Source organism: Dama dama, chromosome 1, assembly GCF_033118175.1.
Source record: "Dama dama isolate Ldn47 chromosome 1, ASM3311817v1, whole genome shotgun sequence".
Taxonomy (NCBI): domain Eukaryota; kingdom Metazoa; phylum Chordata; class Mammalia; order Artiodactyla; family Cervidae; genus Dama; species Dama dama.
This window is the reverse complement of record NC_083681.1, coordinates 62465309-62480776: the sequence shown is the minus strand read 5'-3', so window position 1 is coordinate 62480776 and position 15468 is coordinate 62465309. Positions and strand designations below refer to the sequence as shown.

Below are 15468 nucleotides of genomic sequence, written 5' to 3'. Positions count from 1 at the left end.
GTATTGTGGAGCTCCCTTTGAAATGAGTTTTATGTGTAAGGTTTTTATTTGTACTAATTTTTTTTAAACAGTAAATATTTTTAAACTTGTTTTCTCAATGGTCAGCTAAATACTTCATAAAAATTTGGTTTTCCAACGTGCATGCCCTCCTGTCCAGCAGTGTATCTCAACTGTAACAATCTGAAAATCCAACTTGTAGTTTATTGGGTGCGTACTGTGGGATGATGAGAGAATGTGAGGAGGAGAGAGCAATGGTTTACTGTCTTCCCTTAGGTTTAGGGAGTGATTGGAAAAGGACTGCCCGAAGCTCAATTTCTTTGAGAAATAGCATTAGAAATTTTTAAAATTACCTGTTGATTTTTACATGTCACAGCTTTAAATAATCTGACATCCCCACTAACCAGTCACTTAAAGAAAGCCTGGGTGAAATTAGATCTGAATATTAGGATCCATTAGAAAGAATGGCTGTGTATTAGATTATAGTAGCCTTCCTTGAGACTTTATTTACAAACTAAAGTGATATCATCTTGATCCAGAGCTTGCTCTTGAGGTTCTTTTCCCCTTCAAGTTTCTTTTTTTTTTTCCCTTCAACTTTCTTTGCATTTCTGTCACAGCACAAGGAGGGAATTCCAGTATACTCTTTATTGCGGCCTTGTCTACTAAAACCTTAATGACAGTATTCCATATAGAATTTGAACTTAATTTTTATGTGATATCACTTTGGAAAATGTCATCACAAACATATATGGAGGAGATAAAATATGAAGCAAACTATTTTCTCTGGAATTTGGTCAACCTATATAAAACAAATCCCAGAGAAGATAGTGGATCCTTTCTTGATAAGTCTTTAAATAACGATATTTAGGAACTTAAACAGCAGATCACCAGCCCAGGTGGGATGCATGAAAAAGAAGTTTTAAAACTTAAATACCTATTTGATTAATAAACATTCTGGAAATAGTATTTAACATTTCAAAGTAGGACTTAACCCACTGAAATAGAGCCAAAGTTTTAGTTTTGGAGCATGTTTGTCAGAGAGGAAGAAGTTTCATGTCTCAATCTTACTGATTCTTCTGGAGTGTAATGTTTCTTACCTGAGTTTTTTCTTTGCTTTTTCATGAAGATAATTTGTTAGCTGTGCCTACCTATTTAAACCTCTACTTCCACAATTCCAACTTTTAAGTAGCTATTTGAGGCAATATTATTTGGGAAATAAAAACCATGTTTTCATTCAAAAGAATTAATGGAAAATAAAATTGATTTGAGTGTTTGCATGGAATTATCTAAACCATGTGAAAGTCTGTTTTCAAAATTCATATTAGAGTTTTAATCAATCCCTATCCAATTGTTATTTCATTCTGAATTGTCTGACAGTATAATTCTTAGCGTTCTTTTTAAACCTTTTTACTGAAAGGTTTTTTAGTTAATGTTTTGATAAAAATTACAGAACTTATAATGAGTTATCTATAAAAGTTATATGTCTTACATTTTTACATTTGCATTGATTAAGATAGCATAATGTTAATTCTACAAGTTAACTGTGAATGGATATGCTATCAGTGCTAGATTTTTATCCACATTCATTTAGCAACTATTTATTGAATGTCTGCTATATGTTAGGTACTATTTTAGGTGCTGTGAAATAAACTGATAAAAGTCAGTGCGTTTGTGGGATTTTTTTAAAAATGATGTTGACTTGTTTTCAAATGAGTCAGTGAAATTATACCTAAATGGAATATTGAAAAAAATGCAGTTAGGCTTTTATAAACTATTGCCACTGAAGCTAAGTATGTAGATGAATAAAATTTTTGAAATTAAATATTTCCATTTTAAAAGGCAAGCATAATGAAATAGTATCAAATGGATGGAGTTAAAAGAGGTGAAGGAAGAAAAGCGGAACTCATGGTTGTTTAAAAAGGAAGATAAAACTTATTTATTATTTAAAAGGATAATATGTTTATTGTAGGAAAATTAGAAAAATGTAAGCCTAAAGGGAAGAAATATCCATATTCCCACTATCTTTTACCACTTAGTCTTTCTAGATGTAGCTATCTATAAAATCTTACTTTTTTGTAACGTCTTTACATGATAGCACATTTTATTTTATTATACAAAATTGCTTCCAAATGTGGCAAAGTAGTTTGTTTTAGACATGCTTTTTAACCAGTCCTTTACTGTTGTGTATCCATATTGTTCTGTTTATGAGGAACTGAAATAAATATAGTTTTACTTAAATATCTGTACACATTTGTAATATCTTTAGACTTACCTCTTAGAATTGATATTTCACTATCAAAGGTTTCTTCCATGATCTTTCAAAAGTTTAGCCAGGTCATTTTAAAAATTGCTTCAGAATTTCAGTAAAAATGACCAATTACAGTTTGTGAGAATAGAGTAAGGATTAAATCAGTGTACACTTATGGTGAGAAAGATGAATAGATTATTTAATAAGTAGTTTTTAAAAAGGAGCATGAAATTAGGTTATTTCATTAATAAAATAGAAATAAACTCTGCATATAAGATTGAGAAAACTGAAATTAGATCATACATACAAGTGTAGACTTTAATTTCTTGGATAAAATGATAAAAAGGGATCAGAAGGAGAGTTATAGAATGTAATTGTAACCTCTGATCTAAAGTGTATTTTAATAGTAGCATTGCAAAAAAAACAACAACGTTTTAGTCTGAGGAATGAATGCACTGTAAATAGGGGAATACTGGAATAGTAGGCAAGTTGCTCAAAAAGAGAATTATCATGCACTGGATTTATAGCCATTTCATTGTAGAAGGTCAATCCTATTTTTGAAAAGTGATTTTAAGAAAAGCTAGATGAAGCATTACCCATGACTATAGGTTTCTAGTGTACACTGGCTCAGCAGTATAAAAGTATGTATAGCGTTTGTAACAAAGAAATGCATAGAAAGACATTTGATGCACTGAAAATTATGCAAGGAATTGATATTCTGATAGGAATCTATCAAAATGGGAAAGAATATATTGTGATTTATGAGACTAGAATGATCAGAGGAGTGACTAAAATAAGGCTTTTGTCCAATGATAATTCAATTAACTTTTTAAAAATAACAGTTCTCAATTTATATGCAGTGAGAAGTATTGGTGAAAGATCAAAGAATTGTAAAGAGTAAATGGTTTTCTACTCTAAAAATTTTCACCACATGTTAAAAAGTTGTGTGACTACACTAATGGGAGGTTAACTCAGCAAAATGGAAGTGGAGTGAGGTTTTCTAAGGCAATGTGTGAAGTTCATGTAGAGATCTTAGAGAAATTGTTATTGAACAATATGTTACGTTGCCTGGAAAGATTTTTATTTTGTTAAGAAAACAATTCATAAAAGCTGAAAATTAAGGTAACAGGCTAGAGAAGACTAAATAGATGTGAAAGAAAGAAACATACTAGTCTTTTGAAGGAAGTAAATCAGCACACCTGCTTGAGGACCTCCCTGGTTGTACAGTACAGAATTTATTCCATTTTTGAGATTAGTGGCTTATAAAGTTGGTTTTCTGACATTTCTGGTAGCTCAAGGATCTCAAATAATTGTACACATTTCCCATTCTCAATTTTACCATTTAGAAAGAAAATTTATGTCATACATCAGTGATGAGGGGCTGTGGGGTAGGTTGTGTAGGGGGGTTAGAGTAGCAAAAACAGTGGAGCCTTGAGAATTAACTAGGTGATTTTTTGATACTTTAGAGAAATTACTCGCTTTTCTCCAAAAGTGAAATATCCTGCTCTGTTTTCCTTACTCAGAATTTGCAGGTTATTTTTGAAAAGTAATGACTTGCCATCGTGTTTACAAAGTGTTTACTGGAAGCAAAGAGTTTCAGACATTAAGTGAAAAGGATGAGTATAAATGTCAAGTGAAAATTATAGACAAATGCCCTATAAATTGGGGCAAAATCAATTTTAGGTCAAAGTTTTACCTTTGACTATTTTGGTTAAAATTAATTTTGCCTGATTTCCTGGCAATTACGTAATAATTTTTTTTCAGCTTTGTAGGCCTGGATGAGAATTTGAGAGCATTTTAAAATGGCTTGTAAATAGAGATACTTATAATCAAAGGAAAACACAAAGGAAATACTCAGAAGACAGATTTACTACCCCATCAGCTATGGTTTTCTTTCTTTTCTTTTAAAAAACACCTACCTCTCTTTATTGCTCTGAATAGCTAAGACAGAAAACTGATCTCTCTTCTCCCAGTGCTAACAGTTTTGGCTAATGCACACAAAATTGTGCATTTCTCCTACTCATCCATCTTGCACTCTAGATAGAGACATAGGAAGTGGGATGGGGAGAATAAGTAGATTGGATAAACATACCAAATGTGTGCCTGGTTTTAAAATTCTGCTTCTTTTTAAAAATAATATACCGTGGACATATTTCCATTCAGTATTATAAATATACATCATTGCTTTTAAAGTTTTATGTATATATAAATAATCCATTCCATTTTTAGACAGAGCAGAATTTATTTAGTCAGTCTGCCTTTGATCATTTAAGCTTCCAGATTTTTCTCCACCACGAGCACTCTTTTTTTTTTTTTTAAATATTTATTTATTTGGCTATGTTGGGTCTTACTTTCAGCACATGGGTCATCAGTCTTCATTGTGGCATGCAGGATCTTTAGTTGTGGCCTGTGGGATCTAGTTCCCTGACAGGGGTTGAACCTGAGCCCTCTCCATTGGGGGCACTGAGTCTTAGCCACTGGACACTAGCGAAGTCCCCATAAGCACTTTTTCAATGAACATCCTCATACATATATCTAGATAAAGAGCAATGTGGTGTGTAAAGAGCTCAGCTGTGCAATATTGGGCAGCTTACTACACCTTTCTCAGTTTTGTCATCTTTCATATAGTAAATAATAGTACTTAAGTGTTGTTCTAAGGATTGAATAAGTTAATACAAACTCTTATAGTAGTGTTTACATACATTGAGTATTTAATAAGTGAGTATTTTGTCATTGATTTCACCTTCTAAGGAGTTGAATTGTTTTGGCTTTTAAATTTAAATCTGCAGTAATTTCCCTATTGTCAGGTTCACTGATCTTTTCTGTACCCAGAGCTCCTTTTGACCTGTGGCATATCCCACCGTCTATATTACTGTTTTTCTCTCCCTGTTGCCCCTCTCCCAAGCCCACTTAAGGATGATAGCTATGCCCTTGTTCTCTCAGGTGCCAGCTTGCCTTATTCCATGGCACCAAAAGCTTCCTACCCTTACCCCGTCACTCCCACCTCCACTATGAGTCATAGTTTGTATACTTTTATCATTGGGTGATAAAAGTATCCCCCGATCATCCAACTGATGAAAGTATCAGTAATTTAGGATCAAGTTTAAATTCTGTTTGGTGTTTCAGACTCCCTATAATGGACCTTTACCACAGTTAGCCAACCTGTTTTCCTAGTATCTGTTCTTTCTCGTGTGAATGTTTTCACTATTCCACAGAAAACTTGAGAAACTCATGTTATTTCATTAACTTTCAGAAATTTGTTTCTCATCAATGGCCAGGATTCCATCTGCACAGTAAAACTTTCCTTGGTAACTAATTTGCATGGAACTCCTATTCCTCTGGGTTTGTAAGACATGGCCCCAATAGAAAGTAATTTAAACTTAGTCCTATCTTTCCAATAATACTATGATTATAACTAGATTATAAACTTTTTGAGTTCAGGTCCATATCCCCATATCTACTTGGTAAATCCTAAACGTGCTACAAATACTTTTTATTGGTTCAGAAAAGTAGAAGATTAATACCTAATTTGGTTAGTACAAAGAATCAAAATGGACATAAATTTAACCCAGAACTGAAGATAATATTTTTGCTTAGCACATTTTTAATGTCAATCATACTGAGACTATAAGTGGTTTATACTTTACACTCGTATTTAACAAATGTTACTTATGTGCACATTTTAAGGGCCTGGAAGAACTGAAAATTTATGGGACAAGAACAAGGTTTTCAACAATCTTTTAAAAGTAAATCTGTTTCAGGCTTCATTATCTTTTGTGAAGGGATAAATATGTGTGTGATGACCCCTTCACTTATCTTGATTATAGAAATAAACTTGATTAAAGCTTCAAAAAAATAAAAGTAAATCTGTGTATATGTGTATGTAGGCATACATTTATAACTACATTTAATAGGAAGGTTATAGAAATAGTACAATATATGGTAGGAAAAATTAGGTAGCACAGATAAGCAAAGCAAACCTTTTACACTATCTATTTATGACTCCCTTACTAAAACATAACTCTATGAACTATAAAACTTAGTTTAGTCCACCGCTGTTATCTCTAGAGCTAGAAAAGAGCCTGTCACATAGACATACAATTTCTTCTGTAAAAATGGATTTGCTGGCAGATACTCCTTTCCTGATGTCTTTAGCTTAAGATTAGGACTGGATGGTGGGAAGGAGAATGTTCTACATCTACTTGGGCAACTTTAAAATCTGTTATTTAATCTTAGAGTGACATTCTTCAGTGTTTCCCAAATTCTTGAAATCTGCTTACATTTTGTAGCCATCTAAGACATGATTTCCAGGGTACAAGAGATTGAAAACAGCAGAAGTGTGGTGAAAAAGAGTAAATTAATGAAAGACAGGGTTTATCTTTAGGATTCCATTTCTTTCAGGTTTCAGGATTGGGGCTGAACTTTTTGGAAAATTAAGACAAACAGAATGAGGCAGCTTCTGCAACTCAACCTTAAATTGGTTGTTTAAATTCCACAAAAGTGCATGTGCTGTGCTTTAGAGTAGAAAAGATGTAGAGAACAAATTAAGAATGTGGGTTTACAATTAATTCAGTTATTAATCACATTTATTTAAGCAACTGCCACTTGATCTTACTTGAGATGGAGCCAGACTCCACTCTGCTATGTGGACCAGTAGAGTCTTAAAACACAAATAGTTATTATATGAAAACCTCAACACAATGTATAGAGACTTACTTTTTTCTTTAGATTGTTTTGTTTACTTTCCTCTATAGAGTCGTCTTGCCAGTTTAGTTTACTAGTCAAATGTGTTTTTGAAACATTTAAAATCAATTATACAGTTACTTATTAATTCTTATAATTGACAATTTAAAAAATAACATTAAAAAGTTCTGATGTTACAGAATTTGGTGGGATTTTTTTCCCCAAGCTATATCATAAGAAAAAAATAAATTTGAGGAAATAGGTTTTTTTGGCCTTCCCAGGAATCAAACCCATCTTCCAACAGTAAGGGTGCAGAGTCCTAACCACTGGACTGCCAGGGAATTGCCAGTTGACAATTTTTAAAATTTAGTTCTTTCCCTCCACCTTTTCATATTTTGATAATATTCAAATGATTCACCAAAAAAGGAATCTTGCAGTTGAATGACATTTTGATTATAAATAGTAGTGATATATAAATATAAGTATTATGCCAATTTTTTTCTTGGAATAATTTTTTTTAATTACAAAAATAAAATAGTCATGTTATTAGAAGCTTTGAAAAAACTATCATTCCATCACATGAACAGATAAATTGTTCATTTTTTGGTATATTTCCAACCACTTAAAAGTTTTTTTTTTTCATTAGAATAAATTAGGATCCCTGTTTGAAAAACAGAAACCTACCCTTTTAACAATCACCTCTGATGATTGTTTGCAACTTAGAGAACTGAAGACTAAACATAATTTTTTGTTTATGGCTGCACCATGCAGCATGCAGGATCTTAGTTCCCTCACCAGGGTTGGAACCCATGCACCCTACATTGGAAGTGGAGTCCTAACCACTGGACAACTAGGGAATTCCCTAAAGATAATTTTTTAAGAATCCCTATTATTTAAACTTATGTAGCATTATTTTTAATATCATAGATAAGATGTGAGCAAGTTCTAGGAAACTTTGCAAAATTGTGTGCATATATATAAAAGGGCTTTAAATGGAGGCTTTTATTGAAGTATAGCCACTACAATGTTATATAAGTTACAGGTGTACAGTATAGTGATTCACAATTTTTATTAATATACTCCATTCATAATTGTTATAAAATATTCCCTATATTTCCTCATGTTGTACATATATCCTTGTAGATTATTTTGTACCTAATAGTTTGTACCTCTGAACCCTGCACTCCTATATTGCTCCTTCCCTGTTCCCTCTCCTTATTGGTAACCACTAGTTTGTTCTCTATATTTGTGAGTCTGCTGCTTTTTTTTTTATGTTCACTGGCTTATTGTATTTTTTTAGGTTCCACATGTGAGTGATATCATACAGTATTTATCTTTCTCTGTCTTAATCCAGTTCGTATAATACCCTCCAGGTCCATCCATGTTGCTGTAAATAGCAAAGTTTCATTCTTTTTCATGATTGACTAGTATTCCATTGTGTGTATTTATTAATACCATATCTTCCTTATCCATTCTGTTGATGGATACTTAGTTTGCATCCATATTTTAGGAATTGTGAATAATGCTACTCTGAACATTGGGGTGCATGTATCTTTTTGAATTAATGATTTTAGTTGTTTGGGATATATACCCAGGAGTGGAATTCCTATTTTGGTTTTGAGAAACCTCCATACTGTTTTCCACAGTGGTTGCACCAGTTTACATTCTCACAATCAATGTATGAAGGTTCCCTTTCCTCCACATCCTCGCCAGCCAACATGTGTTATTTGTGTTCTTTTTGGTGATAACCATTCTGACAGGTATGAGGTGAAACCTATATAGTTTTGATTTGCATTTCCCTGATGATGCTAAGCATCTTTTCATGTACCTGTTGGCCATTTGCATTTCCTCTTTGAAAAAAATATCTCTTCTGTTTTTCTGTCCTAAATGGAGGCATTTTCTATTGGTTAATGACAGAAGATCTGAGAATTTCTGATGTCAAAACAAAAAGCACTATCAAGAGTTTTTTAAAATTTAAACCTAACTTTGCTTATCAGGTAGGTTCCTATACAAAAGTACATAATTATGCTAAATACATTTTAAAATATTTAACTTAAAGATAAGATGTTTTCATGTAAATCTAGTAAACAGTAATTTTTAGAAAAAGAAAAATAAACTAGTAGTAGAATGACCAAAGTGATGTTCACATGTTCTTGTACTAGTTTCACCAATAATGGAATTTGAATATGATCATCCACATAACCTTTGCTTTTTCTCAAATGAGGCCAATTGTAATAACAACATTGCTCTTTCTGGCTGTTTGGTTTATATAGCTCTGTTCAAAGAAGATGTAATGAAAAGTTTATATTCCTTTGGTTTGTAGTTTTGTTAATTGGTATGATTTATGAGTATCTGGAATGTCTAGATGCTTTCTTTTCAGTCCTTGGAAAACCATTCTTAGTAGGTAGTATTATTTTTGTTTAAAAATGAAAACTCTGATGCTGTTAGAGATTCAGTGGTTGATAAAGGGTGATCAAATTCTTTTCATTTTACCACACTGCTTCTCCAAAGCAGAGTGGTGTTTTTAAAGATTGAATGATGTTTTTAAAATGAGATACCTGGTAATGGTAATGCTACCAGTGTAGGCTCTTGTACAGAGTGGCTGTCAAAAGAATATTTTATTGAATTAAATGAATGACAATCAGTAGAATGTATTCAAGGCCATAGAGTCTTCCTATATTAGTCAGAAGTGTCTTTTTGTACATATGTATTTTCAACTTATACTAATTGAAGTATAATAAATAATTGATGAATGAAAGATACAAGATCAATTTATATAAGAAAAAATTTAAGAATTTTTGTTTACATTTTTACACACATATATAGACAATTTTTACTCAAATGCATAAATGAAATCATATACATGAAATACAGTCTCTTTTTTCTTGTCTCTATTCCTCCCTTCACCCATAGAACTCTACCTACCATAATCATATTAGCTTTTTTTACAAGAATGGATTATATTGTACACATTTTAACCTTTTTTCATTCAATAAAATCTTGTGGAAATACCCCCAAATTACTTGTTATAGCCCTAATTTGTTTTATACAGACATATAAAGTTACATGATGTGGATGCACCATGATTTATTAATATTAGACCACTTCTGTTTTGGGGACATTTATTTTGTTAACGATTTTGCTGCGGCAAAGTTTGCAGAAAATAACTTTGTATAAACCCATTTTCATCGTGGTATTTTTATTTCTATAGGGTAGGTCCCAGGAGTAGTATTGCTATGTTAAAAAATGTGTAATTTGTATGAGTAGCTTTTCCCAGTGGTTTTCTATAAAGGCCATAACAATTAATATACCCTCCAGCAATGGATGAAGTCACTAATTCTCATTGCTTTGGTAGTGTTAATACCCTCTGAAGCTTTTACTGATCTGATGAGTATAAAATGATATTTATTATTTTAATTTGTATTTCCTATTTGGGAAGTTTGTGTGTGGTGTCATATTAATTTTAACCATTTACATTTTCTCTTCTGAGAATTGCCTATTCAGATTCTTTGCCAATTTTCCCGATGAGTAGTTTTTGTTTTCCTGGCCAGTTGTGAGAACTGTATATAATCTTCCATCTACATCTGGAAGTCTGGTGACTTGAATTCATCTTACTTCATTCCCACTCTCAACTTATTTATTTGTACTGAGCCAAGCAGTTGGACGAAAGGAAACCTCAGTTTCTACAGAAGTCTTGGAAGACAGGGCTGGTGGAGCGCCTAAGACAAGGAATAAGAAACTGACTCAGAAATACTTGGCACCCTTCCGCTATCTTTCTGCCCTAGAGAGATGTTGACATCAGCCTGGCCTCCAGGAAACCAAAAAGGAGCCGAATTGGCAAGCTGAGTCCTCCTTACTCTTGCGTAAAGACTTCTCTGTTTTTTGGTCAAAAGACTACCATCAGCCAACTTGCTGTCTACACCTGCTACACAGCTGTTGTGGTAGAGAGGGTCAACTGCTACACGGGGACTGCCAACTGAGCTCAGGGAATAGATGGAAAAAATAACTGCATGTCTAAGGATCCAGCAACACGAAAGGAACACAAGCTGTTGGGACAGGCCCCCAGCAAAAAGAGCTGCTGGAGGAGAGAGACAGTAACTTGAACAAAATAATAGGAACACAGTGAGACTGAAAGTGCAGTATTTCAAAAAACACAAAAAATCTTTGGAGTTAAAAACACTAATTTTTGAATTACAACAATAGGTCAAATGGAGGAAAATGATAACATGGAGACTTAAATTTGTGGCCTGGAGAATCTAGTGGAAGAAATATTTTTAAACCTAAAGCCAAAGGCAAAGAAAGGATAAAAATGACAGATTTTGAGGATAGAAGGAGAACTAAAGTGTATAATAGGAGTTCAAGAAGGAAGAAAAAAAGGAATAGTTTGAAGAGAGGCAGTAATTTTAAAAAGACAGCCTTGAGCTGAAAAAGGCATGATTGTAGCTTCAAAGGGCATGTTGAGTCCCAAGCAGAATTCGTGGTAATAATAATAAATAATGGGACTTCCCTGGTAGTTCAGTGGCTAAGATCCTGTGTTCCCAATGCAGGGGAGTGCTGAGTTCCATTTCTGGTCAGGGAACTAGATCCCACATGTGAAACTAAGAGTTATCGTGCTTCAACTAAACTAAGACCTGGCAAATGCAAAAATAATAATAAAAATGTCATGTCAATTACTAAGTTCCCATTCTGCTAGGCAGTGTTTTAAGGGTTTTACATTTATTAACTTGTTGAATCCTTACAACAGCCCTACAAAATAGGTGCTATTATCCCCCCTAATTCAGATAAGGAAAAAAAGGTTAACTATTATAGTCAGAAAGTGAACCCAAGAAATCTGACTCCAGAGCTTTGACTAACTGCCTCAAAGAGCAAAGACTATTTAAGCAAATCCTGTTATAATTTATGATCTCTAAAGATGAAGGGTGAAATCTTACAAGTTTCAGAGAGCAAGAGCAAGAAATCAGCAAAAGAAAAAGAGCCTCACAGAGTTCTGATCTGTAGTACCTTAAGCTAGAAAGCAGTGGGAAAATTTATACATACTACTAATTGGAAAGGACCACAAGCCGATTTCACTAACCAAATTATTCAACTATCAGGCTGATATAAACATTTGCTGATGTATCACAATTGAACAACTAACCCCACCTACCATCTAATGAAAATATTCAAAGGGAAATCTAATAGTATTTAACCTTTGTCTTCACACATGTCACTCCTACCTGGAATAAATCCTCCCTTTATCAGTCTAACAACTCATTCTTTTTTTTTTAATTAAAGTATAATTGATTTACAATTAGTTTCAACTACATTAGCAATGTGATTCAGTTGTATGTGTGAGCATATATTTCAGATTATTTTCCATATTAGATTATTGTAAGATATTGAGTATAGTTCCCTGTGCTATACAGTAAATCCCTGTTGCTTATCTGTTTTATGTATAGTAGTTTGTTAATCCCATACTCCTAATTTATTCATCTTCTCTTCCCTTTCCCCTTTGGTAATCATAAGTTTATTTTCTATGTCTCTGTTTCTATTTTGTGTATAGATTCATTTGTATTATTTTTTTAGATGCTACATATCAGTGACATAATATTCATCTTTGTCTGACTGACTTCACTTAGTATAATATTCTCTAGGTCTATCCATGTTGCTGCAAATGGCAATGGTTCATTCTTTTCATGCCTAAGTAATATTCCAGCGTGTGTCTGTGTGTGTGTGTACATATGTCTGTGTGTGTGTGTGTACATATGTCTGTGTGTGTGTGTACATATGTGTGTGTGTACATACGCACACACACCCTACCTTCTCAAGCCAGTCATTTGTTGATCGGCACTTGGGTTGCTTTCATATCTTGGCTGTTATAGTGCTGCTGTGAGTATTAGGGTGTATGCATCTTTTCAAATTAGAGTTTTCATTCTTTCCAAGTATATGCCCAAGATTATGATTGCTAGATCATATGGTAGCTCTATTTTTAGTTTTTTAAGGGACCTCCATACTGTTCTGCATAGTGGCTGTACCAATTTACATTCCCACCAACAGTGTAGGAGGCTTCCCTTTTCTCCATATGCTCTCCAGCATTTATTATTTGTAGACTTTTTCATGATAGCCATTCTGACCTAACACCTCATTCCTAATATCTTAACTTCTAGAAAATCTTTTGCAGTCCCCTAAGCCTGAGTTTATTCTCCTCTTAAATGCCCCCATAGCACCCTGTAGTTCCCTCACCTTGGCACTTGTTTCCCCTGTAAAATTGTAAGCTCTCTGAGGACATAGACAGGCTATGCATGTTTTGTTCACTGTGGTATCCCCAGTATAGCAGGTTGACTGAGTGATTAAAATTTGTGTGGTCAAAATTAGCAAATCTTTTTTGCTACCCTACTAAGAATGTTTTAGTAGTAGTTCTTCAGGGAAAGTAAAGTTTTGTCTTTAGTAGATCTATTCAAAGCTCTATTCAAATATGCCTTGTTTGTATTTCTTTATTCATCTTGTGACTGTTTTACAATATTTTTAGTTCACAAAATTTCAACATATTGAATGTATAACATTTTTTACATATAGAATTTATTTATTTAAGGCATATTTACAATGCACGTTATCCATGTTGGATTCAGACTTATATTATTTATTTTTGAAAGGCAGAATTAATAGGAGAGTATAGAAATGAATTTACAAGTGTAATCAAAACACTCAGAGATAGTGTTTTAAGACTCTAAAAAGAATAGTGTTAATTCTATATTTTTTTTCTTTTTCTCTGCAGATTAAAGCTAAAAATTATGACAAGGTAGAAAAGGTGAGTCCTCTTAAATACACTTTGAATTTTATGCTGAAGTTTAATTTAGGATTTAACATTTGTGAGGCAAATACTGTAAAATGTTAATAATTGCTGAATCTAGCTAGTGATTATATGGGCTTCCGAGGTGGCTCAGTGGTAGAGAATCTGTCTGCCAGTACAGGAGATGGAAGAGATGTAAGTTCAGTCCCTGTGTCAGGACGATCCCCTGGAGAAGGAAATGGCAACCCACTCCAGTAATCTTGCCTGGGAAATCCCATGAACAGAGGAGCCTGGCAGGCTACAGTCCATGGAGCTGGACTTGACTTAGCAACTAAACAACAACAATAACAGCAAAGTGATTATATAGGAGTTCATTGTACTTATTCAACCCTTTTGTGTGCTTGAAAATGTTCATAATAAAATTTTGGAAAGGAAAGTAATTATATTCTCCTGGTCAAAATTATGAGAATTATTTTGATTATCTAAACAAAATAGAGGGAGTTGTTATTCGTCATTTATTTGTAGGAAGCTAAATTAATGAAAGGAGCTGAATTTGTTTCTTTAATGTTTCATTTCAACTGTGTACACGGGAAATTTAACTGTGGTTTCTCATATTTTACTGTATTTACAGCTATTTCAGAGATGCCTTATGAAGGTTTTGCACATTGATTTATGGAAGTGTTATCTTTCGTATGTCCGAGAAACCAAGGGTAAACTACCAAGTTACAAGTAAGTTAAATCAGGATCTTAAGAATGCAAGTCATGCCCTAATTTATTCATCTCCTCTCGCAACTCTTAACTCCAGAGGATGAAGAAATTTAAGGATTTGAAAAATCAGGATTCTCTGAGAAGTTAGTAAACCATGGGGAAAACCGCTTTAAAGAAAATCACTGGCATTAGATTTATTCTGGAGAGTTGAGTCATCCAAGCCCCTCTTCTATATTGAAACACTGTACTTTTGCAGCTCCAGATCAATTTGTTCACAGGCTTGTTGTCAAACTTAATAAAAGGCATCTTATTGTCATGGTACCACTCTTGGCAGGTTACATATGTAATGTGCTATTTAACTATTCGAAGGCACTTTTGACAATGATATTGTTTAATTGACCCCCTCACTAGGACATACCCTCACCTATCTATCTTTGTTGAATATAAATAATGGACCTTCTCAAAAGCTCTTTTTGTGTATAACAAATAGGCAAATTATTTCTAGAACCAGAATTCTTTGTTTTCTTTTCTTCCTTATTCTTAGTCTTATATTGAACACGTTCTTTCTCCCTGAATTTTACTTCAGAGCTAATAGATCTTCAGCCATAACTTACCTTCTTAATCAATGAATCAGATATTTCCCTATTTGAACCTTCTACATATAAGATCAGTCAGTTGGAAGGTTATAATATTATATAAAACATGGCCCCTATCTTTGATAAGCTTACAAGTAGTAGGTAAAAGAAACAAAGTATATAAATTAATGACATTAACAAGCTAAACACAAAAGAACACTGTATACTTGCAAAGATGTCATTACATTTTGTTTATATAAAAGATTTAAATGTTGTTCTGATCCTATGAATGGAAGTTACGATTATGTTTTAGTTATAGATACATTTTAATAACAGTTTTTCTAAAAAACATCTTTCACATTTCAGAGAAAAGATGGCTCAAGCATATGACTTTGCACTGGATAAAATTGGAATGGAAATTATGTCTTACCAGGTAGAGTTAAAATTTTCTAATACATACACTTAATAAATTTGAAAGTACTAAGAAA

At 33.2% G+C, this 15468-nt stretch overlaps 1 protein-coding gene across 2 annotated transcripts in view; it reads left to right on the top strand.

The window, feature by feature from the left end:
* CSTF3 (cleavage stimulation factor subunit 3) overlaps positions 1 to 15468 on the top strand; it is a 64643-nt gene that overhangs the window by 33593 nt on the left and 15582 nt on the right. For both annotated transcript variants that reach the window (XM_061151488.1, XM_061151479.1), the window contains 3 exons: positions 13683 to 13715; positions 14329 to 14426; positions 15347 to 15413. In XM_061151488.1, the coding sequence (XP_061007471.1) occupies positions 14347 to 14426; positions 15347 to 15413 (147 nt within the window). In that variant the 5' untranslated portion in view covers positions 13683 to 13715; positions 14329 to 14346. The remainder of the gene's footprint in view (positions 1 to 13682; positions 13716 to 14328; positions 14427 to 15346; positions 15414 to 15468) is intronic.